The sequence below is a fragment of the Rhinolophus sinicus genome, linkage group LG09 (assembly GCF_036562045.2).
Source record: "Rhinolophus sinicus isolate RSC01 linkage group LG09, ASM3656204v1, whole genome shotgun sequence".
Lineage (NCBI taxonomy): Eukaryota > Metazoa > Chordata > Mammalia > Chiroptera > Rhinolophidae > Rhinolophus > Rhinolophus sinicus.
Genome location: NC_133758.1, coordinates 105,086,841 through 105,112,629, shown reverse-complemented (window position 1 = coordinate 105,112,629; position 25,789 = coordinate 105,086,841). Strand labels below are relative to the sequence as shown.

The 25,789-nt window shown below is 39.2% G+C and overlaps 2 protein-coding genes across 10 annotated transcripts in view; one reads left to right on the top strand and one right to left on the bottom strand.

The window, feature by feature from the left end:
- The window catches only part of PLEKHA8 (pleckstrin homology domain containing A8), a 71,421-nt gene extending 58,462 nt beyond the window's left edge, over positions 1-12,959 (bottom strand). For 2 of the 3 annotated variants that reach the window (XM_019726184.2, XM_019726183.2), the window contains exon 1: positions 12,508-12,959. In XM_019726184.2, the coding sequence (XP_019581743.2) occupies positions 12,508-12,547 (40 nt within the window). In that variant the 5' untranslated portion in view covers positions 12,548-12,959. Of the gene's footprint in view, positions 1-2,800; positions 2,808-12,507 lie in introns of those variants that run through there. The other variant, XM_074340931.1, reaches the window with a different exon arrangement.
- An 87-nt stretch (positions 12,960-13,046) lies between these two features.
- Positions 13,047-25,443, top strand: FKBP14 (FKBP prolyl isomerase 14). 7 transcript variants are annotated; one of them, XR_012498918.1, is made up of 6 exons: positions 13,047-13,065; positions 14,845-15,045; positions 17,388-17,539; positions 19,909-20,036; positions 22,050-22,386; positions 23,469-25,443. XR_012498918.1 is itself a non-coding variant. In XM_074340936.1 (5 exons), exons 2-5 carry the CDS (start codon positions 14,849-14,851, stop codon positions 22,206-22,208), a joined length of 636 nt encoding a protein of 211 aa, XP_074197037.1. In that variant the 5' UTR covers positions 13,047-13,065; positions 14,845-14,848; the 3' UTR covers positions 22,209-25,443. The 7 variants fall into 7 exon arrangements, 6 of the variants coding, with proteins under 6 accessions (XP_074197037.1, XP_074197038.1, XP_074197039.1 ...); XM_074340936.1 differs by having other exon boundaries at positions 22,050-25,443; XM_074340937.1 differs by having other exon boundaries at positions 13,059-13,076; positions 22,050-25,443.
- The last annotated feature ends 346 nt before the right edge of the window (positions 25,444-25,789 follow it).

The following is a 25,789-nucleotide window of genomic DNA, read 5'->3' as shown; positions in this document are numbered from 1 at the left end:
TATATTTTTATCCTTTGGTCAGATGTATCTTTTACAAATATTTTCTCTCAGTCTGTGATTTGTCTTCTAATTCTCTTGATATTGTCTCTCACAGAACAAAAGTTTTTATTTCAACAAAGTCTAGCTAATTCTTTCATGGGCTGTATCTAAAAAGCATCAAAATAACCAAGGGCATCTAGGTTTTCTCCCAAGTTATCTTCTAAGAGTTTTATAGTTTTACATTTCACATTTAAGTCTATTATCCATTTTAAGCTAATTTTGGTGAAGGGTGTAAGGTCTGTGTCTACATTCACTTTTTTGCACATGGATGTCCAGTTGTTCCAGCACCATTTGTTGAAAAGACTGTCTTTGCTCCATTGTATTGTCTTTGCTCATTCCTCAAAGATTAGTTGATTGTATTTATATGGGACTACTTCTAGGCTCTCTATTCTATTCCATTGATCGATTTGTCTATTTTTTCACCAATACCACACAATGATGATTACTATACCTTTATAGTAAGTCTTGAAGTCAGGAAGCATCAGTCTTTCAACTTTGTTCTCCTTCAGTATTGTGTTGGCTATTCTGGGTCTTTTGCCTCTCCATGTAAACTTAAGAATCAGTTTATTAACGTCCATAAAATAACTTGCTGGAATTTCTGACTGGGATTGCACTGAATTTATAGATCAAGTTGGGAAGAACTGACATATTGACAATATCGAGCCTTCTTATCCATGAACATGGAATATCTCTCCATTTACTTAGTTCTCTGATTTCATTCCCCAGTTTTATAGTTTTCCTCATATAGATCTCACACATATTTTCTTAGATTTATTCCTAAGTATTTCATTTTGGGGGGTCCTGATGTAAATGGTGTTGTGTTTTAAATTTCAAATTCCACTTGTTCATTGTTGGTGCATAGGAAAGCAATTGACTTTTCTACATATTAACCTTGTATCTGCAACCTTGCCATAATGGCTTATTGTTCCAATACTTTTGTCAATTCTTTCAGATTTTCTACATAGGCAGTCATGTCATCTATGGACAAAGACAGTTTTATGTCTTCCTTCCCAATCTGTATACTTTTTTTTGGCCTTTGCTCTCCTTATTGCATTAGCAAGAACTTCCAGTATGATGCTAAAAAAAAAGCGGTGAAAAGGGACAGCCTTGCTTTGCATCTGATCTTAGTGGGAAAGCTTCCAATTTCCCATCATTAAGTATGATGTTAACTGTACTTACATGGTCTTTATCAAGTTGAGAAAGTTCTCTTAGTTTACTGAGTTTTTATCATGAATGGGTGATGTGTCAAATGCCTTTTGGGTATCTACTGATATGATCATGTGATTTTTCTTTTTTAGTCTGCTGATGTATGAATTACATTAATTGATTTTCAAATATTGAAGCAGCCTTGCATATCTGGGATAAATTCCACTTGGTCATGGTGTACAATTCTTTTTATACATCTTTGGATTCGATTTGCTGATATGTTGTTGAGGATTTTCACATCTATGTTCATATATCTTTTTATTTTTAATCTATCTATATTTCTATATTTAAAGTAGGCTTCTCATAGACAGCATATAGTTTGGTCTTGTTATCTGACAATCGGTGTCTTTTAATTCATTTGTTTAGACCATTTTCATTTAACATATTATAGATATGTTTGGAATTAGGACCAGTGTTTTATTATTTTTCTGATTGTTTCCTGTTTTTTTTCTCTTTTTCAGATTACTTTGTCCCTCCCTTTCCTGCCTTCTTTTGGTTTATATAATTCCATTTTAATTTATCTATTGGGTTTTTTGCTGTATCTCTTGATATTTGTTCACTGGTTGCTCTAGAGTTTATGAAATACATATCTGGCTTTTCAGCCTATTTAGAATTAATATTTTACCATTTCAAGTCCTTTCAGCCTTCCTTTTTTATGTTATAGTTATCATTTGTACTACATCTATATAAAGTGAACACCCCTGAATAATGTTTTAATTTTTGCTTCCAGCAGTAATACACATTTTAAAGAACTTAAGAGAGAAAAACAGTCTATTATATTTACTCAGATATTTATCATTTCTGTTGCTTTTCCTTTAATCCTGATGCTCAAAGTTTCCCCTGGTATCATTTCTCTTCAGCTTAATGAAGTACCTTTAGCTATTTTTTCCCCAAGTCTTCTAGCATCCATGGTTTCTGATAAGAAATCCCAGATACTGCAAATGTGATTTCCCTGTATGTAATGTATCTTTCTATTCTTGCTGTTTTTGAGATTTTTTTTAGTTCTCAGAAGTTTCATTATGTGTGTGGGTATGTCTTTCTTTGAGTTTTCACTGCTTGGAATTTGCTGAGCTTCTTGAATCTGTAAATTTGTAGTTTTCACCTAATTTGGGAAGTTTTCAGTTCTTATTTTTTCAAGCCCCTTTTCTTCACCAAAGTCATTCTACTTTCCCCTTCTCCTTTTTCTAAACCCAGAATGTTAGACTGTTTGTTACTGCCCCACTGGTCCCTGTGGTTTTATTCATTTTTCCTCCAATGTTTTTTTCTCTCCGTTCTTCAGACTGGATAATTTCTATTAATTTATCTTCAAGTTCGCTGATCCTTCCCTGTGTCATGTGTACTCTACTGAGCCCATCTACTGAGCTTATTTTTTAAATTTCAAATATCATACCTTTTAGTTCTAAAATGCCCATTTAGGTTTTTTTAATAGTTTATATTTTTCCTCCAAGAATCTCTACCTTTTCATTTGTTTCAAGAATGTTCATCTTTATCATGTTCGTCGTTCAAGTTTTGTCTTCCCTCTCCTGTCTGCCCATTATTAGTTACTTTTCAGCGTGCTCAGATAGTTGCTTTTAGTATTTTTTCAGAGATTTTAGTTATAATGAGTGGGAGAGAGGCTACAGTGGGCTAACTCCATTTTGGCCCAATAAGAACATTCTTAAATAGAACAACTAGTAAGATGCCCACTGAGTGTAATATCAGTGAGGGTACATCACTCTGCCTATAAACCCATTATAGTTTCTTCAGAACTTTTGCCAGTTAGGTGGTAGGGGACAACAGTCTTACTGCTTTCCAATCTTATAGTTTAACAGAAGAAAAAGAAAAGAAAACGTTAATAAATAAAACATTAATAATAAAAAAGAAAACACTGTGAATTTTTAAAATCCATAATGAAATACTGCTGTGTAAAAATGCAGAAAAATATAAGAAGAGGTTATTTAAAGCCATTTGTAGAAAATTAAGCCAAACGGAAAGAAAAAAGTGAAGGAAAAGTGCTTTTCCATTAACCATAAGAAAAAAAATAGTGACCATAATTAAGCAGGTATAGAACGGGAGAAACAAAAGGGGTTAATAAGTCCCTAACTTCGTTCAGCTTTAGTTCCTTTTCTACAGAATTACAGCATGAGCTTAATAGTCTCTAGAAGTCTCTTTCAGCTTTCAAAATCTGTAAATCTCCATCTTCGTACAAAATAACAGGAAACTCAATTCTTTCACAGAACCTACCTCAAGAACGTAACCCATCTCAAGAAAATAAAGTGAGATTAAGTTTTGATAGGCTGGACAATCTCTCTGAAGTGATGAGTCAAGCCTTAACTTATTCAGCATAAGTTGTGGGTGCTGTTTTCATAACCCAGATACATTAGGTTATCGTTATAATACATAATATTATGGATGTTATATAGATATGTTAGGAAAAGAAAACAAACGTACCATTTTTAATTGAGGCAAAGTCGTTATTGATCCCTGACTGCCATAGCATTGGTGTTTCTCACTGCCCAGCCCTGGGTGCTAAATCATACACCACCTCATGAGAGCCCTTCCCGTAACTCAGCTCCCCTGCAGGAGCTCCAGACAGGACAGTGGCTAACAAAGCCTTGGGTTCCTCTGCCAGGTCAGTCAGTAAGGATTTTACTGCAGCTGGGGAACAGAGAAGAAGAAGAGACACCCCTAATAATAACAGATAATAACCAAGCATTAGCTAAATGATAGGCTTCTTAATTTCCCATCAATTAATTCAGAAAGCATTTTTTGAGCACTTATAATTTACCAGACTTGGTGATTTATAGAAAAGAAGATCCCAGCCCTCAAAAAGTGACAGTCCACTGGGGAGTCAGGCATGCAGATGGTGAGGAGACTATAATTACAATATATTACATCAAATTCTCTTTAGAACCTACTGTGAGAGCCTGCTGTAAGTCAGCTCTCCTGTGTGCTTTGGGCTTCTGAATTGGATATCTGTTACATTTATCTGTTCTGGGCAATGCCTCTCATTATGTCCCATCATCGCCTTACTCAAGAGAATAGAGTCAGGAAACTTTGGTTCAAGTTCAGACTCATAATATCCAGATATGTCATCCTAAGCACATCACGATTCCCCTGGGCATTATTTTCTAATTTATAAATGGAGAGAGATGGACTAAACTGAGTATCTAAGGTTTGGCATGTCATCTTCATTCTGACTGTAATGTCTCTCCCAACAAATCCAGCATCTTAACTCCAGACTCAAGAAAATAAAGTGAGGTTACATTCCTTGATAGGATTGACAATCTTTCCGAAGTGACGACTCGAGATTTCATTTAATCAGCATAAATCAGCTCCAAAGCTGAAGGTCAGTTCTGCCTACCCCTCCAGGTCAGTCCCTAAACGCTTCCCAATCACCCTCCTTTCCAGCATTCCACTGTGCCCAGACCAGGGCATAAAGTCATGGAAACGACATGGAGTCAGGCAGACCTGGGCTCAAGATTTATTTGCTGTACGAGTCTACGTTAACGATCTTGTAACCTTGGTTTATTCATCTGTGAAATGGGGATAATGCCTCCCTTCTCCCCCTCCCCTGTCATCTTGCTGTGTATTTCAGCTTTCCCTCCTCCTTTATCCTGTTTCAGCCAGCTGAGTCTTCCTTACATATTGTGGTGACCTGCTCTTTTCTCCCATTCAAAAACCCCAGGTGACCACTACCAAATCAATTCTAATCTCTCAGGTTTGGCTTGGCATAATAATCTAACCACATCCCAGCAACGCTCCAGTATCTCCTCCTGCTCCCAGACAAGAAGTCTCCTGTTTATCCCTGCTGGTTCCTTCACTGAGTCACTTCTGTTCCCTCACCTTCCTCCTTTTGTCAGGCCAATTCCACCCACCCTTTGGTTCTGCCTCCTCCATGAAGTTTTCTGTGACCGCTCCTGAAAAAGGATTCTCCTCATTTTTCTTGACAAAGGTACGCCTGTCTCTTTTGACCCGTTGTACACCTTCCTCACATAATGACTTTCTTCTCTCCTGATTTCTGGCTACTTAGACTGGCCTCAGAAGTTGAAGGGTGGGTCTCCATCCAAACGGTATGTATTGGCCAGCAGAGGCAGAAAAGCAATGGGACATCTGTGATGTCAACCGCGATGACCAAAGACTAACATTCCAGCCTGCCAGGTGTGCCCCGAATTTGCCTTTAACATTCCAGTCAAAAGCCCCAAGGGATAGGTAACACCTAACTGCACCTAGGGACCAGCCATATGCAATGTGGTCTGTCTCAGCCTAGTCAGTCAGCCACAGACTCAGAGCAATCACATAAAAGCTTCAAGGTCAAAACCACAAGTTTAGCTGGAAGAGCATTTTCATAGCTGAGTAGAATTTCCACTACACTATGATCTCCTTGAGAACAAGGATCACGTCTTACTCAAAACAGTATCCCTAACACCCACACAGGGTCTGGGAAGAAGCTGATGCTCAGCGCTTCTCGAATGAATGAATGAATGAATGATTGATTGACTGATTGGGGGCCATTAGACAGTGTTAAAAGTAGATTGCTAATGCCATTCCTCTGGTATTTAAAATTCAAGACAGAGGCATCCTTGTTTTGGACTATACAGAAATAATTCTATATAAAGGACATAGGGTAGATTCTTAAACAAACGATATTTTGCTTCCTTTGATGTGATAGGAATACTGAGAAAGGTCAACCCTATCTCTGGCTACGTCAATAGGGATTATCCATTTCTCTGTCTCCCTTAGTCCTCTCACACCCTCTACCAGCCAATGCAAAACAGATCCAGAGAGAGAAATGCCCAAGCATCATGGTATTGTTTGGACTTACTCTCCCTGTTGTCCCATTCGTCTGTCCAATGATAGCTCCATTGCCCGTTTTTCTGTCTGTCTCAAATCTACTCCTAATGAATTTTAACTAGCTTTTGCTCAATTCTAAACAGATGAAAGTCGTGGTAAAAGGAAGTGGTAAGGATTAAACATTGAGAGTAAAGTCCAAGAAGCATGGTTCGCAGGCTTCTTTAGTCCACAGACCATTCCAATGACATAAGACTCTACGGGTCACTGCTAATATTTCTAAACCACATCACACATCAAAATCAATGGGAAGATTGGTGCTGCTTTTGATGGAGTGCCAATGAGGCTATGGTCTAAGATCTCTTATGTTCCCCAGCAAATATTAATTTTTGCTGGAAACAGAAGTACAGACCAGTGATACACAGAATTATACTATGATCTGTTATTATCGTTCACCCAAAAACATGACTGTCAGAGGACTGCAGAGTCAATTCCAAAATTGATAGTTTATTGGAATCTTTTCCTTTATACTTTATATGCGACCAACTTCCAAAAGGAGGATTTAAGGAATTCAAAACACATACACTCTCAGAAGCCACGAGGAGCCATAATTCACACACAGATAGTACAAACTGAGCTTTTCTGGCATCACTAACCAACACGGCTACCCAATTAACCTCCCCGTAAGTGAACTATGTACCAGGCAGCTTCATATATGTTACCCATTTCATCTTTATGACAAACTTAGTGTGGCTACTATCCTTGATGTCATCTTAACACTGAAGCTCAGGGAGATGAAGTAACTTGCTCACGGTGTCAGCACTAGTAAGTAAGAGAGCAGAGGTCTGAAGTCAGGGCTTTCTGACTCCAGCCTTTTACACTTCCAGGTAGGCATTCAAATATACTGGCTCATGGTCTTATGACTGAAACCACGAGTACAGAGTTGACTACTTGCTACCTATGTGCAAAGAAGGAAGTTGTACACTTGTCTTGCATCATACACAAACATTTATTCAAAATGTATCAAAGACCTACATTTTAAGAGCTAAAACTATAAAAACTTTTAGAAAAAAACAGGAGTAAATCCTCATGACCTGAGGTTAGGCAATAGCTTCCTAAGACATGACACTAAAAGCATGAGCAATAAAATAAAAAAATGATAAACTTGACATCAAAATTAAAAACTTCTGTGCTGCAAAAGAGGCCATCAAGAAAGAGAAAGACAATCTACACAACAGGAAAAAATATTTATAAATCATATGCATGATAAGGAACTCATATCCAGAATAAAGAATTCTTACAATTCCACAATGAAAAAATAAACTCAATTAACAAATGGGTAAAGGATGTGCACAGGTATTTCTCCAAAGAAGACATGCAAATGGCTAATAAGCACATGAGAAGACGATCAACATCATTACTCATCAGAGAAACAGAAATCAAAACCACAGTGAGATACCACTTTAACTCACCAGGGTGGGTATAATTAAAGACAGACAATAACAAGTGTTGGTGAGGATATGGAGAAATAGGAATCTTCTTTCATTACGGGTAAGAATGTCAAATGGGGCAGCTGTTTGGAAAACAGTCGGGCCGTTCTCCAAACTGTTAAAGAAAGAGTTGACATTATGACCCAGAAATTCCACTCCTAGGTTTATATTCAAGAGAAAGGAAAACACATCCACACAAAAACCTGACACAGATGTTCACAGCACCATTATTCATGATCAAAAAATGGAGCAACTCCAATTCCATCGACTGATGAATGGATAAACAAAATGTGGTATATCCATACCATGGATGATTTGTTAATAAAAAGGAATGAAGTACTGATACATCCTAGAACAACGATGAACCCAAAAAACACTATCCTAGGTAAAAGAAGCCAGCCACAAAAAGACCACATAATGTATGATTCCATTTATATGAAATGTCTAGAACAGGCAAATTTATACAGACAGAAGACTAGTAGTTGCCAAGGCCAAGAGCAGGTGGGGTGGCAGTGATGGCTAACAGGTACTGGGTTCTTTCTGGGATGAAGCAAATGTTGTAAAATTGATTATGAGGACGATTGCACTCTGTAAATATACTAAAAGCCACTGACTCGTATACTTTAAATGGTGAAATTTACAATAGGTGAATCATTATCTCAATGAAGATGTCAAACAAACAAACAGAGGTTGACCAGTGGCTGTGAGACCATGAGAATCTTGCTCTGGATCCCTCACATTCTATTACTGGATCTCCTCTTGGCACTCTTTCCACAGCACAAGCACACACAGGCAAGAGTCGCCTTCCTCCACCTGGGGGCTCGGGAGTAAGCACCTCCTCAGACCATCTGGTCAGCATGATGCAAGCTTTTGTCATTTTTGGAATGCAGTGCTGCAATGTGCTTATGCCCCAACCTGCTGGAGGGGCCCGAGAAGCCTGCAGCTGGCTGGAGCTCATGGCAGCGGCCCTCCTGTCTGCTGAGTGGGCAGGAAAGGGACCTAAAACTGCAAAGCAGAACACTCACAGTACAGCTTAGAAATGTTCCTTGTGACAAAACATGTGCACAACACTGGGCAAAGGCTTCCTCACTCCTGGAGCCTTCCCCACCTCCCAACCCCAAATAGAGTCTGCTGTTCTACATCCACACACTTTAAATACAGGTGTATTTGGAATCAGCTAGAATTCTATAATGATCAAGCAGGAAAGACCTTTCCAACTGTTATGTGATGGAGCACTGACTCCGGAGCCACTTCCTAACTGCGTGATCTGGGGCCAGTTCCCTCACCTTTCAGTGTCTCAGTGTCTCCATCTGGAATATGGGAATGATAATGGCAACTGCTTCCTACAATTGCTGTGAAGATTAAATGAGTTGATCCATGTACAATGTTTAGAATAGTGTCTGGAACATTATAAGTATTAAGGTTTTTTACTCTTCTGATAAATATTAACTGGTAAATCTCATTTTTTTTTTTTTTAACTGGAGGACGACACTAAAGCTCAGGATGGTAAAATGACTGCAGCTGGTAGTGACAGCGCTAGCATCAGACTTCAGGTCTCTTTCACTTCTCAACTAGTGTTCTACTATAGAGCATCAATGCATAACCATGCATATCTAATATTCTTTGACTCACTTTTAGGGCTTGAAAGATACCAATACCAGACACACAGTGCTTAGCACCATGTCTCACATTATAAAGGTGTTGGTGAAATATTTAATCCCTTCCCTTTTCATTGCAGGTTTAATCTAATATCTGAAGAGAGGGTCTGACAGTAAACCCCACAATGTCCAGTGTTCTGCCGCTCACAAGGCAGGCTGGCTCAGGACTGCTGAAGAAAACACACAGAAGCTCCCCGCCCTGCGCCCACCATTTTCCTCTGAAGGAGCACCCGAGTCTCCCTCGCATAGTAGGGGACACAGACTTCCTTTCTCTTTCTGTATTTTAGCGGTACACTCATGCAAGCAATTTAGATGCTATTCTCAGGGCTTAATGTTTTCAACTTTCAGTAACTGATACATATTAGTTTAATTCAAGAGGCAAGAGAAGTTCACAAAATAACTATATTATTTGACAAAATACAATAAATGCAGCCAAGGTATGCTTTTAAACAATTGTATCCTCTCTCTCTCTCTCTCACACACACACACACACACACACACACAATCACTCCACAGTATTTAAACCCGCCTACGAGGCCCCGCCATCCCAGGCCTCCACCTACCTCTGCAGCCTTGTCGGAGCCTCACTCTTCTCAGTTCTCCCCATGCGCATGCGCATGCGGGTCTTCTTTCCTTTCCTCAAACTCACCGATCTCTACTCTGCTTTAGGGCCTTCACACTAGCATCCCCTTCCCCCAAATTCTTCTTTACAGCTCCAGGTGCACCTCTGCCTTGGCCTCGCCACCCAGCTAGCTTCAATTTCTCCTTAAGGCTCTGCTGAAATCTTTTCCTCAAAGAAACCTTCTCCAATGACCCAGACTAGCCTCCCCTCTTCCCCTCGCTGCAGATCACACACACGTGGGAACATGCTGCTGACCACGTTCCCCATGAATGTCTTTCCCCCCAGCAGACTGCAAGCTCGAGGAAGGCAGGGGCTGTGTGTGCTTTGTGCAGTATCGCTGGCTGTGCGCCTCGTGTGCCTAGCAGTGCCCTGCGCAGAGCAGGTGGTACATACAATTAAGAACATTCTTCAAGGATTCAAAGGATTAGCTGACAAACTGATTGCCTAACTTCTCCACTCAAATTTGACACAAGGCATTCCATATCAAGCTGTGCGCATAACAGAAATACACAAACTACACAAATGGGCTATGTACTCCCTTTGGAGAAAAACTCAGAATACACAAAAACTTGGACTGGGAGCCTATGTATTTCAAAATTACTATGTGCAAAATCATAAGGAAAAGAAAATGTTACTTTGGAAAACAAGTTTTACGAGAAGAAAAAGTAGTGATGTCTGCGTCAAAGCTTGTCATTAACACGCACACTGTGCTCTTTTGGGGAGATCAACTCGCTAAGGAGGGTGGAAGAAACAAGAATGCATTTGTCGGTCCTCGGCTATTACTGTTCCTTTCCAAGGTAACTTTATCTCCTAATGAAAGGGAATGTGCTGAACCAAAATTTTAAGTATATCCAGGAAAAGTACCCAGTGGTGTGATGGGCTTCTATGAACAGTGTACCCGCATGGAGACAGCCCCTGGGCCAAGGGAACCAGCAGCCTGGTGTAAGGACAACTGCCTGTGGCAATGGCTCTTCTTTAGGGCTTCCACCCTGGCATTGCTCACAGAATTAACTTCTCTGACTTGGAGAGGAAAAAAGTAGACTCTTTTCCAACAGAACAAATGCTACAGGCATCACATGATAAAGATTCCAAAAGATCCTTCTAGAGAAATTTTGCTTTATTGAAGATTAACACAAAAACAGTCAGGAAAATAATAAATAAATAAAAAATAAAAGCAAGCATTCCATGACCAGAAAATAGGTACTGTACTAAAAGACTAAACAAAAGAGATGGAAAACAAGAAGAGCCTTGATGATGAAAGAAAAAAAGTTAAAAAGCACATGTGGTGGAAAGGGGTGAAAGACCAGCAACTAAAGTTTATATAAGGGCCTAAGATCCATACATCTCAGAGCTTGGAGATACCTCAAAAGGAAAAATTAACTGATTAAATAAGCATCCTCCCTGTAGGTTAGTAAAATGTCAATCAGCCTCCATTCCTGAAGTCCAGCCATGAGTTATCTGTATCTAATGTAATCACTGGACATCAATGAAGGTCCCTGAAGCAAAGGCCAGATCTTCTTACACCTTTCCTCATTCAGTCTCTATTAATGATTACAGGAGAAATAAATAAAAAAATAAACATTATTCACAGGGAAGAGATTCTGGGTACATCCAACAGGTGCACTCTGGACTGTGCTGTGTAAGCTCATCAGTCACTACACCACCTGAACCACCGGAATCGTCCCACACACATCAGTCCCTAAAACACTCCAGAGCACCAGCACACCACAACCTTTAAAAAACTGTACCTTCCGGAAGGATGGGAAAATACTGTATCTCCTTCACTCTAGAAGATACTGGGAATATTTCTGGTTTCCAATACATTGCTATTAGAATGAAAAGTGCTTAGCTCATTTCCCATTATAAAAGGTTCCCAAAAAGTGCCTAGCACAATTTCCAGCATACAGAAGGATTTTATTAAATACCGGATGCACAAATGCAAACAAACAAAAAAATTCTTGTTCTGAATCATAATTCATAGCTTAAGAAGAGTTAAGACCTTTTCAAGATATGAAGGAAGTACTTCCACAAATTGGAAAGGAGACTGGGTACTATTTTTAAGCCATTTTTCTCAGCAGGGCAAGAAAACTGTTGCTAATATTTGCATTGATTTTATGGTAATTTCTGAGTCTGTAAAACAAAAAGAAATGCTCAGCGAGAAAACCAAAAACCTTGCGCAAACCTTGGAGCTCTGAAACGGTTGAGAAAGAACTTGGTGTGCACGCACTTGACTCTGAAGGTGACAAAAGAAAAAGTGTTTGCACTATGTTTGGAAAAGGACCTTTCACCTCTGGAACTCCACGTAACTGCGGGCATTTATTTGAAATCTTCCAACCCATCTGCTGACCAAGCGAGACCAGCTCCTTCGCCAGAATTCGAGAGACTGACTCCCAGAGGACCCCACTGCAGGAGTCAGCGCCTCCTCCCGCTGACACGGAGGGCAGCGTGCCTTTCAAGTCATCCCAAATCTCAGGATTTCGTAGCTTTCCTGGAAGTGAACGGGCTGCTCCTGCCCTCACCCAGTCCAACATGGGAATGTGCTCGTACAGCCTGGGGGTACACAGTCCTTTGAAAGAACTGCTTTGGGGAAAAATATTCCCGGTCCGCACAGGTCCCTCTGGTACCAGGAGGGGCCATGACCACGACCCCCAGGAGGCGAGCCCCAACGCCGCCCGCGGGCCGCTCAGACAAAGGACCCGGCCCCTGGCGCGCCCCCACTCACCGCTCAGATAGTTGGTCCACTTGTACAGCACCCCCTCCATCGTGCCCGCGACCCCTTCGCCCCTGCCGCCCCGGGGCCGCGTTCCCTCGCTCGCCAGCACCCTCACTGTCCCAGGCCCCAGGAGGCGAGGAGCACCGGCTGCAAGGCCATCTCCCTGCGCTGCCGAGACGCCCACTCTCGGCGTCCCGGCCCGGTGCGGGGACACCCGGCAGGTCTCACATCGTCGGCCCGGGGATCGGGGTCACTGCAGCGGCCTCGGCACGTGAGGACGAGACGCGGTTGGCGCCCCTCTGCAAGGAAGCCAAGGCACGGGTGGGCCGGAGGGGAGGCTGAATCCTTTAAAGTGCCGCAAGTGAGGCAGCGGGTGGCTGGCTGCGCCAACGCGCGCTACCTGAGTCCTCCACCGGCCGGGCCCGGGGCCCGCTCGCGCATGCCCAGTGCACCACTCGCGCGCATGTTCCTAAAATCCACGCCGGGGTTTGGCGGCGACGGCGGGGCGGGGCTGATGAAGCCCGAGAGGCCCTCTAGGAGATGGAGTCCTGGAAGGCGAGCTTGGGAGTAAGCGACGGGTGAGACGGGAGGAGGGAAGCCTCTGGGACAAGTGTGGGACACACGCCTAACTGTTGATGGTGCCGTTGATGGGTCGGATCCCACCTCCCGATGTTTGGGGGTCAACTTGGCCCCTTAGGGAGCCCTCTAGGTTCTAGTCGGCAGTCGATTTCCAGGCTGTCTAATTGATCCCAAACACTCGAGGTAAGCAACGGAGATGACGGGAATTTCACGATAGAATATTGTGTGGCGAGTGGAAATGAGTGTTGTCTAAACGCTAAGACCTCGCTGCTGGAAATGTGGTCCGTGGACACACTGGCATCACCTAGGTGCTTGTCAGAATCGCAGGATCTAGCCCAGACCTCCTAAATCGAAATCTGCATTTAACAAGATCCTCAGGGGATTTCTGTGCAAGTGAAAGTGTGAGAAAGTACTGCGCTGAGGACGTTTGAGTAGGGAGAATGATAACTATAGATCCGGTAGAAAGAGCAGGTCACGAAGCTAAGTGCACAATGTGATCCCAATTATTTCAGGTGACCGAAGCATGCACCAAAATGTTAAGACGATCATTTGTGGATGGTGGCGTTATAGGCGATCTTTTTTTCTTTTTCTTTAGTGTAAGATTGCCGTATTTAGCAAATGAAAATGCAAGAACAATTAGTTGTTTTATCTGAAATTCAGATTTAATTCGGCTCCTGTATTCTAACTGGAAGTCCTACTTTAGTGCTTTCTAGTTTCTTCCAAATCGACTATAATGAACATATATTGATTTTGAAATTAGGCAAAAAATGTAAAACTAAAAAAAATTAAAGTAAGATGAGCCTGTGTAATTCATAACGGTGATTACTATTTCTTCTTTAAAGAGGAAGTGTGCACATCCTTATGCTCGATAGAAGCTATTATTGACCCTCTCCAGTAAGAACAGTTAAGTGACAAATTATTAGTAACCATAACATTATGCGGTGTTATAGAATGCATTAGAAGACCTTGTTTGAAGGCGGAGCTTAACTGCTTTGGGGCTGTATAAGCTTAAGCAGGACACTTACCCTGTCCTAGCCTAAATATACATATCTTTTATATGGGAAAAAGGAACCTGCCTTACTGGCAGGGTAGTAAGGTTCACGCACAGGAACACGCTTTATGAAACCTACAGCACTGAGTCTTTAACATTTATACTCTAAGTTTATACCCTAACGTTTATACCCTAATCTTATATTGTGGAGTACTGGGGTCTTCTCACCTACGGCGAGAGTAAATGAGTATTTCCTGAAACCTCTACGGTTTTCACCTGGCCCCAGGACTCCCCATTGAGCTCAGCCAGGGTCCTTTGCAGATGTAAATCTGTCTGGGGAGTTTCCGGGTTGTTCCGCGTCTCACTCCTGTCCCAAAGTTCGAGGTTGTGGAATTCTTTGATCCGCGGGTCTCTAGGACCACTCGGAGTGGGTCACCGCCAGGCGATTGCTGCTCGGGCGGGCTGTAATTACATAATTGCAGCATCAATGGCGTGAGAGGCCCCTGAAGGACAGCACCACAAGCCAATGGAGACCGAGCTACCCAGGCGACCTCGTAGTAAGAGCCAATCCGGCCCGGGTTTAGGTTTAACTCTTTAGAGGCGAGGTCTTAGTGCGTGGGAAAGTTGTCGGTCGGTAGTAACTGTGCCACGTCTGCTAGGAAGGGAGAGTCATGAACTTGCCTGAGGCCGTTGTCCTTTAGCTTCAACTACATTCTTAACTCTATGAGGCCCGGGGCCCTTTCTCTGTTTTAGTAGGAACTTCTTTCCTGCTCCAGCAACATGAGGCTTCTTTTGTGGAACTCGATCCTGGCGCTGTTGGTCACTTCTTCAAGCGGGGCTCTCATCCCTGAACCAGAAGTGAAAATCGAAGTGCTCCAGAAGCCGTTCATCTGCCATCGCAAGACCAAGGGAGGGGATTTGATGTTAGTCCACTATGAAGGCTACTTAGAAAAGGACGGCTCATTATTTCATTCAACGTAAGTAATAATACCCCTGTGTAGGTAAAACAATGAAGAACCCTCCCACCTGTGCCAACCCTCTGGCAGGAAAGGCAGCATGGACCGGGCTTTACCTCTTCAGTTTTTAAAAAACTGAAATATCTTATTACCTTCTTTGGGGAAAGGAAATTGTTTAAAGCCAATTTTGAAGGTCTTACTGGAAACAAGTGATCAGGGAAAAGCTAAATTTTTATTATAAAAATTAGAACTAGAATCTCTGAAATAGTGCAGAAATATCTAGGTGTATAATTAAACAATAAATAGAAAAAGCTTAAAGGAATTCTCATTTCTCAAACTCCATTCCTGAAGGAAAATGACCCAATTCCATTTTTAATTTGGTGTAGGTGAAATTTACTTAAAACTTTTTCACAGCAATTTCATGAGCAGAATACACAATCATTCGTTTTCTTGTAGGATATGTTAATGCTAATCCATTGACCTACTTAACTTTTATTCTGAGAGATGGTACTTTGGTCAAAGCATAGGACAATGATATGTTTCATCATTTGTTTCTTTCTGGAAATTCAAAGACTTCATTGAGGTGTGTGGCTATGTGGTTATGGAAGATTAATCGCATACCGAGAGTAAAGGATTTTCAGGGGGTTAAACTATCATTATTCCCATTCTGTAAACAAAGAAATTGCAACATGCAAAAGTTTTACAAGTGTAGTGATTTCTAACTAGGCATGGGTTCTATTCATTTCATTCCAAAAGGATTTATTGAGCACTTTCTGTGCGTGATGTAGGGGAATCAAAAATGTTGGCTTCCCTGCATCCTTGTCTATCCATTTATGTATCCAATCTGTGAAACCCCGGCATTCAGACCTGGTTGTCCTAAGGTTTTGGAGAAGGGAATGGCATTCTTCTCTGAATTCAGCCCTTACGAAAAGTTCCAAAATGATCGCATGCCATAGAATTCTTAGCAGCCCTGTCTTCTTATCAACGAGGCCAGTGCCACAGTGAGTATTAAACAATATTATGATTTGCATTTTAAATTTTCAGTGACATTCTTATTTAGCAGTTTGCTACTAAAGTCTAGCACTTGATGAGGGGACTGTTGTCATACAGCCTCCATGTAAATGGTCAGGAACTGCCTACCCTGAGAATTATGAAGAAATACCATCAAATGATCAGTTTATAAAGCATGTTCGCCGTTTCTAGAGCCATAGCCTAGGTGGTAAATAAATAAAGGCTTAAATCCTTTAGCTGCAACGAGAAATGTACCAAAACTGTAGTCGGCACTGGGTGGGAGATTGTTTCTTCCTTCTTTATTTTATTCTAGCCTTCCCAAACTTTCTATAGTTGGCATTTTGTTACTTTGATCATGGGGGGAAATTAAGGAAAAGAGGAAATAATGGCCTTTACTTAGATTTAGTGACTGAGGTATCCATGAAACCTGTTAGACTCACTTCCCCTTCTCATGTACAAGGTAGCCTTGAATAGAACACTTCACCAAATGGGGCTAACTGGGGCTCAGACACCACTCAGCCCTCAAGACCCTCAGTAGCTTGGCAGGTTGATTTTTCTTAGTCTGGTCTCCTTTAAGCTCAGGAGCTAAAATATCTTGACCATTCCCTTCTTCTCAGCCCTTGACTGGCCCTCCTCCAGGCTTCTCTGCATAGCCCCAACAGTAGAGTTTTGTGGACAGAACTGGGCTGGGGTCTGAGTGGGGATACAGGGCTGAAGAGCAGCCTTTTCCAGCTATCAGTAGGCCTGTATCAGGAAATTTTGTAGGCAGGTTCTAAGATGCTCCTGAAGGAATCAATGTCCATGTGGGTTAGAATCCATGTGGGTTGGTCATAAATTCTCCTTAGCCTCTCATTCTCCTGCCCAAACTCACCCATTTCCCATTATTTCTCTTCCTCTTCTCCACCCTAATGACCTTCTTGGGATGGCATCACTTTGTGGTTAAGACCTTGATCTTTGAAGTAAGGTCAAATACTGGCACACATAACCCATTCTCCTCATCTGTACAATGGAGAATTATAGCACTTCCCTCCTATGGTCATTGTTATAGTTGAAAGAGGCCAAACATTTAGGGTATTACCTGATATACAGCAAATGCTCAGATGGGTGTTAGTTGTTTTTATTATTCCCTCTGTGCTTCTCTAGCTGTGACAACTGTGTGAAATTTGCATCAAGATATTTGGGCAATGAGTTGAATTATTATCAAGTTGGCTTGATTTTGTGTGTGTGTGTGTGTGTGTAGCTGTCTTCATTCATTTCCTAATTTAGCCATTTATGGGTGGAAAAAATGCACTACAGCAATAAAAAAAAATAAAACTATTAAAGAATTCTAACATGTTTTCTTTCCACCGCAGTCACAAACATAACAATGGCCAGCCCATTTGGTTTACCCTGGGCATCCTGGAAGCTCTCAAAGGTTGGGACCAGGGCTTGAAGGGAATGTGTGTAGGAGAGAAGAGAAAGCTCATTATTCCTCCGGCCCTGGGCTATGGAAAAGAAGGAAAAGGTAAGAACCATACTACATGTTTACTACAGCACTAGAGTTCTCTGAATTAGGAGACAGAAGTTAATGTAACTACTGTGTATTTTTCCCCCCAAGAAGTAAATAGAGGACTTGTATTTCTTTGGGAAATAAAATTATGTGTTCATTATCATTTGAAATGGCCAATTCAAGCCATAATATCTAAATGGTCAACTGAGTTAACAATGAAAATAGGTTCTGGAACCTTCAACTCTATAATAATTAACGTTGTTCACCAATACGTGGGGATTTTTTGTGTGTGTGGCACAATAGACATAACATAATATTTATCACTTTAGCCATTTTTAAAGGTACAGTTCAATGGGATTTAGTACATTCACATTTTTGTGCAAACATCACTACTATCCACCTTCAGAACTTTTTCACCCTCCCTAACTGAAACTCACAAATTTATTTTAACAATACAAGCAGATGGATTATTCCACATAAGTGTTTTGATAAGCTGAACATTTGAAATAGAGATTAAGGCATTACACCAGTTGTTTGAGAGGCACCCTATGCATCTTTCTAAAGGACTATTTAGAAGGGGCCAGAAGGTGTTTCGAGTAAAGGCCATGCATGTATCCTATAATTCCTTCATAATCTAACCCTAGGGAATAAGCGGGTATCAAGAGAAAGATTTGTGGATAGAAATGTGCGTTACTGCATTGTTTCTAAAAAGATTGGAAGCAACTTAGATGCATAATGAAGGATCTAAATAAAATATGGCCCAGTTATTTTAAAATAGGATTTCAAAGATTAAAAAAAATTACATCTAAAATATGTATGATATAATGTTATATATAAGTAAAAAATAAAGCTATAGTATGTATGCTTATAGTAGTAAGTATTAGAAAAATACATATAGCATACAAAGTGAATCACCAAGAAATAAATAAGAATGTTAACAATGGATTGTGGGGCTAGGAATTATTTTTATTTCTGATTCTATCTCTTCCAAATTCTCTACAGTGGGCACGTGTTACCTACATAATGAAGAAAAAAGAAATTCAGTAGTCATCAGAACCAAACAAAGAACCACTCTGATGTGGTAGAAATATAGACTTACCAGCATTCTTAGGTCTAAGTTTAACCATTTACAAAGTGGGAATCCTAACCCCAGTTTCCTGGGAAGAAAGTAGGTGTCATATGTGAAGCATTGTATATTCTAAAGTGGAACTTGCTATATAAATCTTATGCATAGAATGGGATCTACTGACCAAATTCAATCATTATTTTAATAACAATCCTCTTTAGAGAAGAAAATCGAGTGTCTAGAAAATGTTTCTCTGATGTCCAAACGTATTTTTTCACCTTCCTGTGTCTTTATTGTCTCACCTTTAATATTTATGCATGTCACATTACATCATTACTCTTTCTCCATCCTACATTTAACTCGATTTTACTTTATAGCCAGTAGAGACCTGAATTTGAGTCATTTTCTTCAAACTGAGCACCATGAAGCTAATTCTGCTAACATGTATTTAACACTAATTTGTAGTCCTTTGACACCTCGTTTGCATGCCTCCTTTGGAAAGATCCCAGTTTTATCGATGGCCTAGTGCATGCCGCTTCTCTGTCTAGATCTGAAATGGTAAGCTTCCTCACACAGCGTGAGTTTTGTTCTCTTTAGCACTTACAAATGCTCTTTTGTGGAAATATATGGGATGGAGGGGTGGGGACTAAGAAATATTTGTAATGTTTACCAAGACCTGTATGTTGTAGTTATAAGGAAACAAGTTGAAAAAAATTGTCCATACTCCCCAGGGGGGGAAAAGAAATTAAGGTCCCTGGGACTTTAACAATGCTCTCTTCAGTTTTAAATTTTTAGTTTCCCTTCTCAGAAATGTGCTTTAATTTTTTCCACACATGTATAATGTCTTATATCTGAGGGGGTGTTTTCCTAACATTCTGAAATTGTTGAACCTTCCTGCATTGTTTTTAAAGCCTGTAAGAGACTTATATCTTAGTAACATATATTGAGAGCTTACTATTTATCAAGCATAAGCTAAGTATTTTACATGGATTTATCTTCCTTCATCTTCCCAATGGACTCAGTGTGGATAATATTGTCATCTGCATTTTACAGATGAGGAAACTGAGGCTTAGAGAGGGGCAGAAGTAAGCTGCAATCCCAGATAGTATGACACCAGAGCTCCCAGTGGTAGTAATGGCAGTGCCATATATATTTCTAGGTCAGGACTTTAAGTAATTTCCATCATATGTGATCATCTTAGGAAGACTCTTCATTTAATTCAATTAAAAGACTATTTTGTCCAGTTCCATAAGTTTTCCATCATCAAAACTTTGGTATCTCTTACATAAAACTTAACCCCCCTCTTTCTTCGTGTTAGGTAAGATTCCCCCTGAGAGTACACTGATATTCAACATCGATCTCTTGGAGATTCGAAATGGACCAAGATCCCATGAATCATTCCAAGAAATGGATCTTAATGATGACTGGAAACTCTCTAAAGATGAGGTGATCTTTCCTTCCTCCCATTCTCTCTTTCTCTCTCTTCCTTTCCTTCAGTTCATTTTTAAAGAAATATATTTTCAAAGAAAATTTATTTGGGTAAAATGTTATTTATACATCTTCTTAAAACACCTATGCTTTGAAAATGGATTTTTTCATAGGAAGTCATTGTTTTAGAGAGAAATATAGTGAGCCTTAACAAATGCCATTTATACTTTTCCTTTTTTTCTTTCTCCCCAATGCTTAAGGTTCACTGTATCTTGTCCTCACCCCGAGTTTTTGAAAGATCCATCTTGCCAAGACAGTTCCCATTTTGGAGTTACTGTATACAAAACATAGATGTCCTGAGAAATATCTCATGTGGACAGTTTCTGTTTAAACCTGTAAACTGGCTGTTAAATGCAATTCATAGTGATTTCCTAGCATTTAGCCGCAAGAAACTCACATGCTCAGTTTTGTTCAGCTTAGAACCTAAAGCCAGACTCCAGTCTGGATTTTCTACAGCAGGAGACCTTTCCCAACCCCCTCAAAGTCCTGGTGTTTGAGTAAGGAAAAGGGGAGAAGTCTCCACCCTATAATTTATTCAGGCTTTTGCAGCTATTGCTACACATGTACCTGTCTTAGTCTGGCTGCTGTGGGGAAAGAAGTGAAGGTAGATATTTATCCCTATATTTTTTGTCTACCCGTATTCTCCTTTCTACCTTGGCTGGTCAGAAATGAAGTCCCCTTTTATGCTTTGATCAATTTTATTCTAATGGCTAGGCAGTGATTAACCTTGAATAAGCTAAGTCGTTATGAACCATGGGGTCATGATCCACAGCTACTGAATTTATAACACGTCATAGTGTTACCAGTTATAGGACTTTTTTCTATCCGAGGTAAGTTTTAATTCTGTTTAATTAAAAAAAACACACAAAAAAACTACAATCCAACACATTCACATGGTTCCAGAAAATCAATCCATTTTAAGAAGATGTTTATTAAGACGTCTCTCTCCCACCCACATCCTCTCCTACCATGTGATCCACCTTGGTTCTGTATCCGGTTTTACTAGTTTCTAATGTATCCTTCCAGTATTTCTTTATGCAAATACGAGCAAACATGGATGCATGTTCGTAATTCCCCCTTTCTTACACAAAAAGTGGCATATTATATATACATAAAACGTGGCATCTTGCTTTATCCACATGCTATACCCTGGAGACATACCTGACATTAATTCATAGAGTTTCATTGTTATCAGTATTATCATGTTATCATTTTACAACTGCAGTGAATCACCTTCATCTTAAAAATAAATATATGCTAGATGTTTGCATGTTGGTGGTAGGGGGAGAGAAGAGGATTTGAAGTTGCTGATCTAACAGAAGGAATAATACAGATACGATTAAAAATTAAAATACAGGTTGAATTGCATTATGGTGAATCTAGTGAGCAGTATTTTGCTTATATCTTTAAACACCTGAATGAAAGTGGAAATGTTAGACTGAGCACTCACGAGGCTTGGATTTTGCTTTAATTTCTGAGATTGGAAGGTCATGTGGCCTGATCATAGCCAGGTCCGTAGCCTGTACTATTCCCAGACACTTACTTAAATTAAAAAATACCATCATTTAATCTGATTTTAAGAAAAATGTCTGGAATTCTGACCCTTGTTGGAAAATATGATATGGATAATTGAATGGATTGTAAGACAGCAATCTTTCAAATACTTGGGTTTATTTAAACTCAGATTAACAACAGGTAGTATGCTTTCGTTGAGTGTTTTTCAGATGACGTAAGATTTATCTTTGACTCTGAGCAATATTGTGTGTCTCTTCTGTAAGCAGTGTCTCAACAGGTTTTAAGGGAAAGAAATTCCTTGTAATTCTTTCACTGCCATTAGAAATACATCAGTAAGTAGTTGTTTAGTAGTTGTTATTTATCATTAAATGAGTACCAGTCCAATCTGTGATACTGATTGACTCGATGTGGGTAGCTTATGAATTACAATTATTAATGAGACCCATTATTTTATAGGTAAAAGTATATTTAAAGAAGGAGTTTGAAAAGCATGGTGCTGTGGTGAATGAAAGTCATCATGATGTTTTGGTGGAGGATATTTTTGATAAAGAAGATGAAGACAAAGATGGATTTATATCTGCCAGAGAATTTACATATAAACATGATGAGTTATAGAGATACGTCTGCTCATTTTATACAGCGTTTATCCTTAGAGGACAACCATCTTTAAAGAAAGTCTTATTTTTAAACATTGTTCTGTTCTTGCTTTGTTTTTTTATTTTTATGTATTATTCTGACTATTATTTGAAGAAACCTTAGGGTTTCTAACTATTGGAAACCCTACTTCTTTCTGGTGAGTTATTGGAAAGAAGAAAATTGTCATTGAATAGAAGACTTCTAGATCATTTTCCAGTTTCACATATGAAGTCTTAAGTTTTACTTGCTTACTTATAATTTTAATATATTGTACCTGGGAGTATGCCCAACATAAGAACACGTATAGCTCAAATCAGCAACCTTTGTTTCTACTTTCCTCTATTTTCTCTAACTTAGATACAGACATTTGGAAAGGTTAGTGTGTCTGTAACTACCTTTGTGTCTCTGCTTGAGGAAACAGGAAAATGGTGTTGAACTCTGCTTGTTAACAGTTCCTGCTTTACTTGAGGAGATGTGATGTGCTGAAATGAACAAAGGTATTAACTTATAGATAGGTATACATTGAAACATTCTGCCTGGGACTTAAGCTATATAAGGTTTGTTTCCTGATGGCTACTGACCTATCACGATAAATAGGACAAATTACTTATGTGTTTGTTTCTTAATGAAATGTGTCAAAATAATGTAGTCCTGATAGGGAGTTGTATGTAGTCAGTGTTTACTTTTTAATGCTAGCAGATTACCCTTCCTGGCCCTTTAATGAATCAAGTCCATAACTAGTGGATTTATACTATAATAACATTGTGTCATAAAAGAAATTAGTAAACCAATCAAAAATTGCCCGTATCTGGCTCATCAGAAAATGAGGAAAACCCACATCAGCTGTTATTGAATAAGGTCTATCCTGGGTCATAAAATTGATGATTTTGTAACATTTTTTTGAATTGGCTTTATCTTTAATGCTTTTAAAAAGTGTCCAGTTGCCCATTTGCTAAGAACAGTTCTTTACACAGTGATCTCAAATTCATCACTGACTTCGGTTCTCATTGGTCTGGAGCCTATGGAAAAAAAACTGGTGGATCTTAATTAATGTACCTATTTTATAGATGAGGAAATTGTCATTCAAAGAGCTTGATTATGTGACCAAGGTCAACAGTTAACTTATGGAACCAGATTTCAGTCCCCAAGTTCAGTATCTTTCTACTGCTCTACTATTGAAAAGTAAAATTTTTCTTTGAATTCATTGGGTCTAATCTTCTCCTCGATTTGCTTTCCTAGCAATCAGCTCTGTTTTTCGACTTTGGGTCCTTATCCTTTGAAGATACTTGACTGGCTCTTCTTGGTACCTTAGAATTCTCTCCATGATCCAGGAATGACTCTGGTTTCATTGAATAATCTTGGAGTTAACACTGCATTGCCTCAAAAACCATGTGTGGTGTGAAGTTCCTGGTATGTGCCTTAGTCCTTTCATTCCTGTTTACTTCTAGATTATTTAAAACAAATTATGACCAATTATTACATCATGTATAGACTACTTTCACTGATTATATATTGATATCTTCCTCACTAAAACAAAGAACATATTTAACACCTTTCTCTGACAAAATCAGCTATATCTAGAAAACTCTTAAGTTGTCACCACCGTTTTCTCAGTCTGGAGGAATGAAGTCACAATACAGAAAGCTGTATGCTGTATGATGAGGGGAAAGAAAGTAGCTTGATGCTACTTTGTATAAACATTACTGATGATGCTATCTATGGTACAGTAAGAAAAGTAAAAAGAATTTTGATTATCAGGCAGCATATTTCTTTGTCTTGTGTGAATTTGTGTCAATTCCCATCTAAACATTTAGACGCAGTATGGAATGAAAACATGTAAATAGGTTACGGTTTTTAAGTAATCTGCTTTTTTGTTTCAGTTGTCCCTTTGCATCTTTCCATTTGTGGGAAAAATCAGACACAAAACTGTGACTTGACTGGTACATAATTTGACTCATTAGTACGGTTAGATGTGTCATATTTAAATTGATAAGATTTTGTTGTGATATTTTCAAAATAAAGTTTATGTGGGGAATAATTGGTTTCATGAAAAATTTTTCAGCAGTTTTATTGATTTTTTTAAAACTGTTATTCTAGGTTTTATATCGAAACTAAGGGAGGAAGATGGATAGGTAGAGAGTGACACTTAATATATCTGATTATCTACTCTGTTTAGGTATATTTGTAAGGAAAGCTGTGATTTTGTTTAAATTGTTTTGAAATAAGCATTAAGCCTTGAGCATTGAGGGCAATAGTTATTAGTGAACTTTTGATATTGGAAAAAGTATATGTGTTTTTTGTTTGTTTGTTTTTTGGTGGTAGTTGTCACTAGTGGTTTGGTTTGTGATTTTATTGTGTGTCACAGGTGGACATGATGAGTAATGCCTACTGTGTAAATTAGTGCTAGAAAATGTAATTAAATGAAATGCTGGGGTGCCCTAAAAATAACAAGAAACAATGATTTCTGATTCAAATGAGTGACTAGTCATTTGAATCTTTCCTTGTGGAAATGAATTTGTACTCCTCATCTTATTCATGATATTAGATATTGCTTACATCTATAATGCTGTTTAGATATCAGCATATATGTATGTATGTGTATATATGTGTGTGTATATATGACTATATTATACTATATACTGTGTATAAGCTGTATACTGTGTGTACATATATACACATGTATATATATATAGTCTTGTATTTACTTATATAGTAAGTATATATATACATATATATACTTTTTTGTACTATATACATATGTTTTATATATTTAAGTTTTTTATATATATGAGTTTTGTACTATATTTACATATATAAGTTTTGTACTTACTGAAGATAGTCACGGAAATGCTCTCTGCAGCACATGATTTCCCCTCTGAAAACTTGTCTTTACCATGTAGTTAAACCTTCCTCTTGTTGATTTGGAGTCGTCTTGTACTGTGCCCACATTTTTGTATTTCACTTATAATTTAGGTAAAATTTCCTAGTAGTTCTTTATGTACAACCAACAGTAATCTTTTTTATCCCATCAGCTTGAGGTTTGTCAAAGAGATTAGTGGCTCATTTTTTATATAGTACATAGATTATTGTTAAGGAACGGGATAAAAGCCATCTGAAAGATTCCAGAAGATCTGCAACACCAGCCACTGGATTCTTTTGTTTTCAAGTTCTTTGTGTTCCTGTACTGCTAATAAAGCCTCTGGCATAAAATGGATGACTTGAGTGAGTATGAGTCAGGGTTTTCAAAGCCCATCGAAGTGCCTGTGAACCAGACTAAATCAGTTTTATTTTATGATCTAAAAACAAATGACATGAGATGTTTGCTGAGGTTTACTCTAAAAATCCAGGGTAAAGGGAATGCGCTGTCCCCTTGGTCTCTTGTAACGGCTGACTTATATCCCACGTGGGAATTGACACGTCATGTCATTAACTTAAAATTCCACACTGCAGTAAGAAGATAATTTCCTCCTAGAAAACAGTTGCAGTAAAAACAGTTCCCCACACAATGCAAACTGAGGTAGTGAGGGACAGTTTTCATTAATATAAGGAAGGAAGGAAGT

Coding starts and splice junctions, on each gene's coding strand:
- FKBP14 (XM_074340936.1), top strand. CDS start 14,849: ATGAGGCTTCTTTTGTGGAACTCGATCCTGGCGCTGTTGGTCACTTCT. Junction 15,046..17,387: donor GGCTCATTATTTCATTCAAC/GTAAGTAATAAT, acceptor TTTCCACCGCAG/TCACAAACATAACAATGGCC. Junction 20,037..22,049: donor GGAAACTCTCTAAAGATGAG/GTGATCTTTCCT, acceptor ATTATTTTATAG/GTAAAAGTATATTTAAAGAA.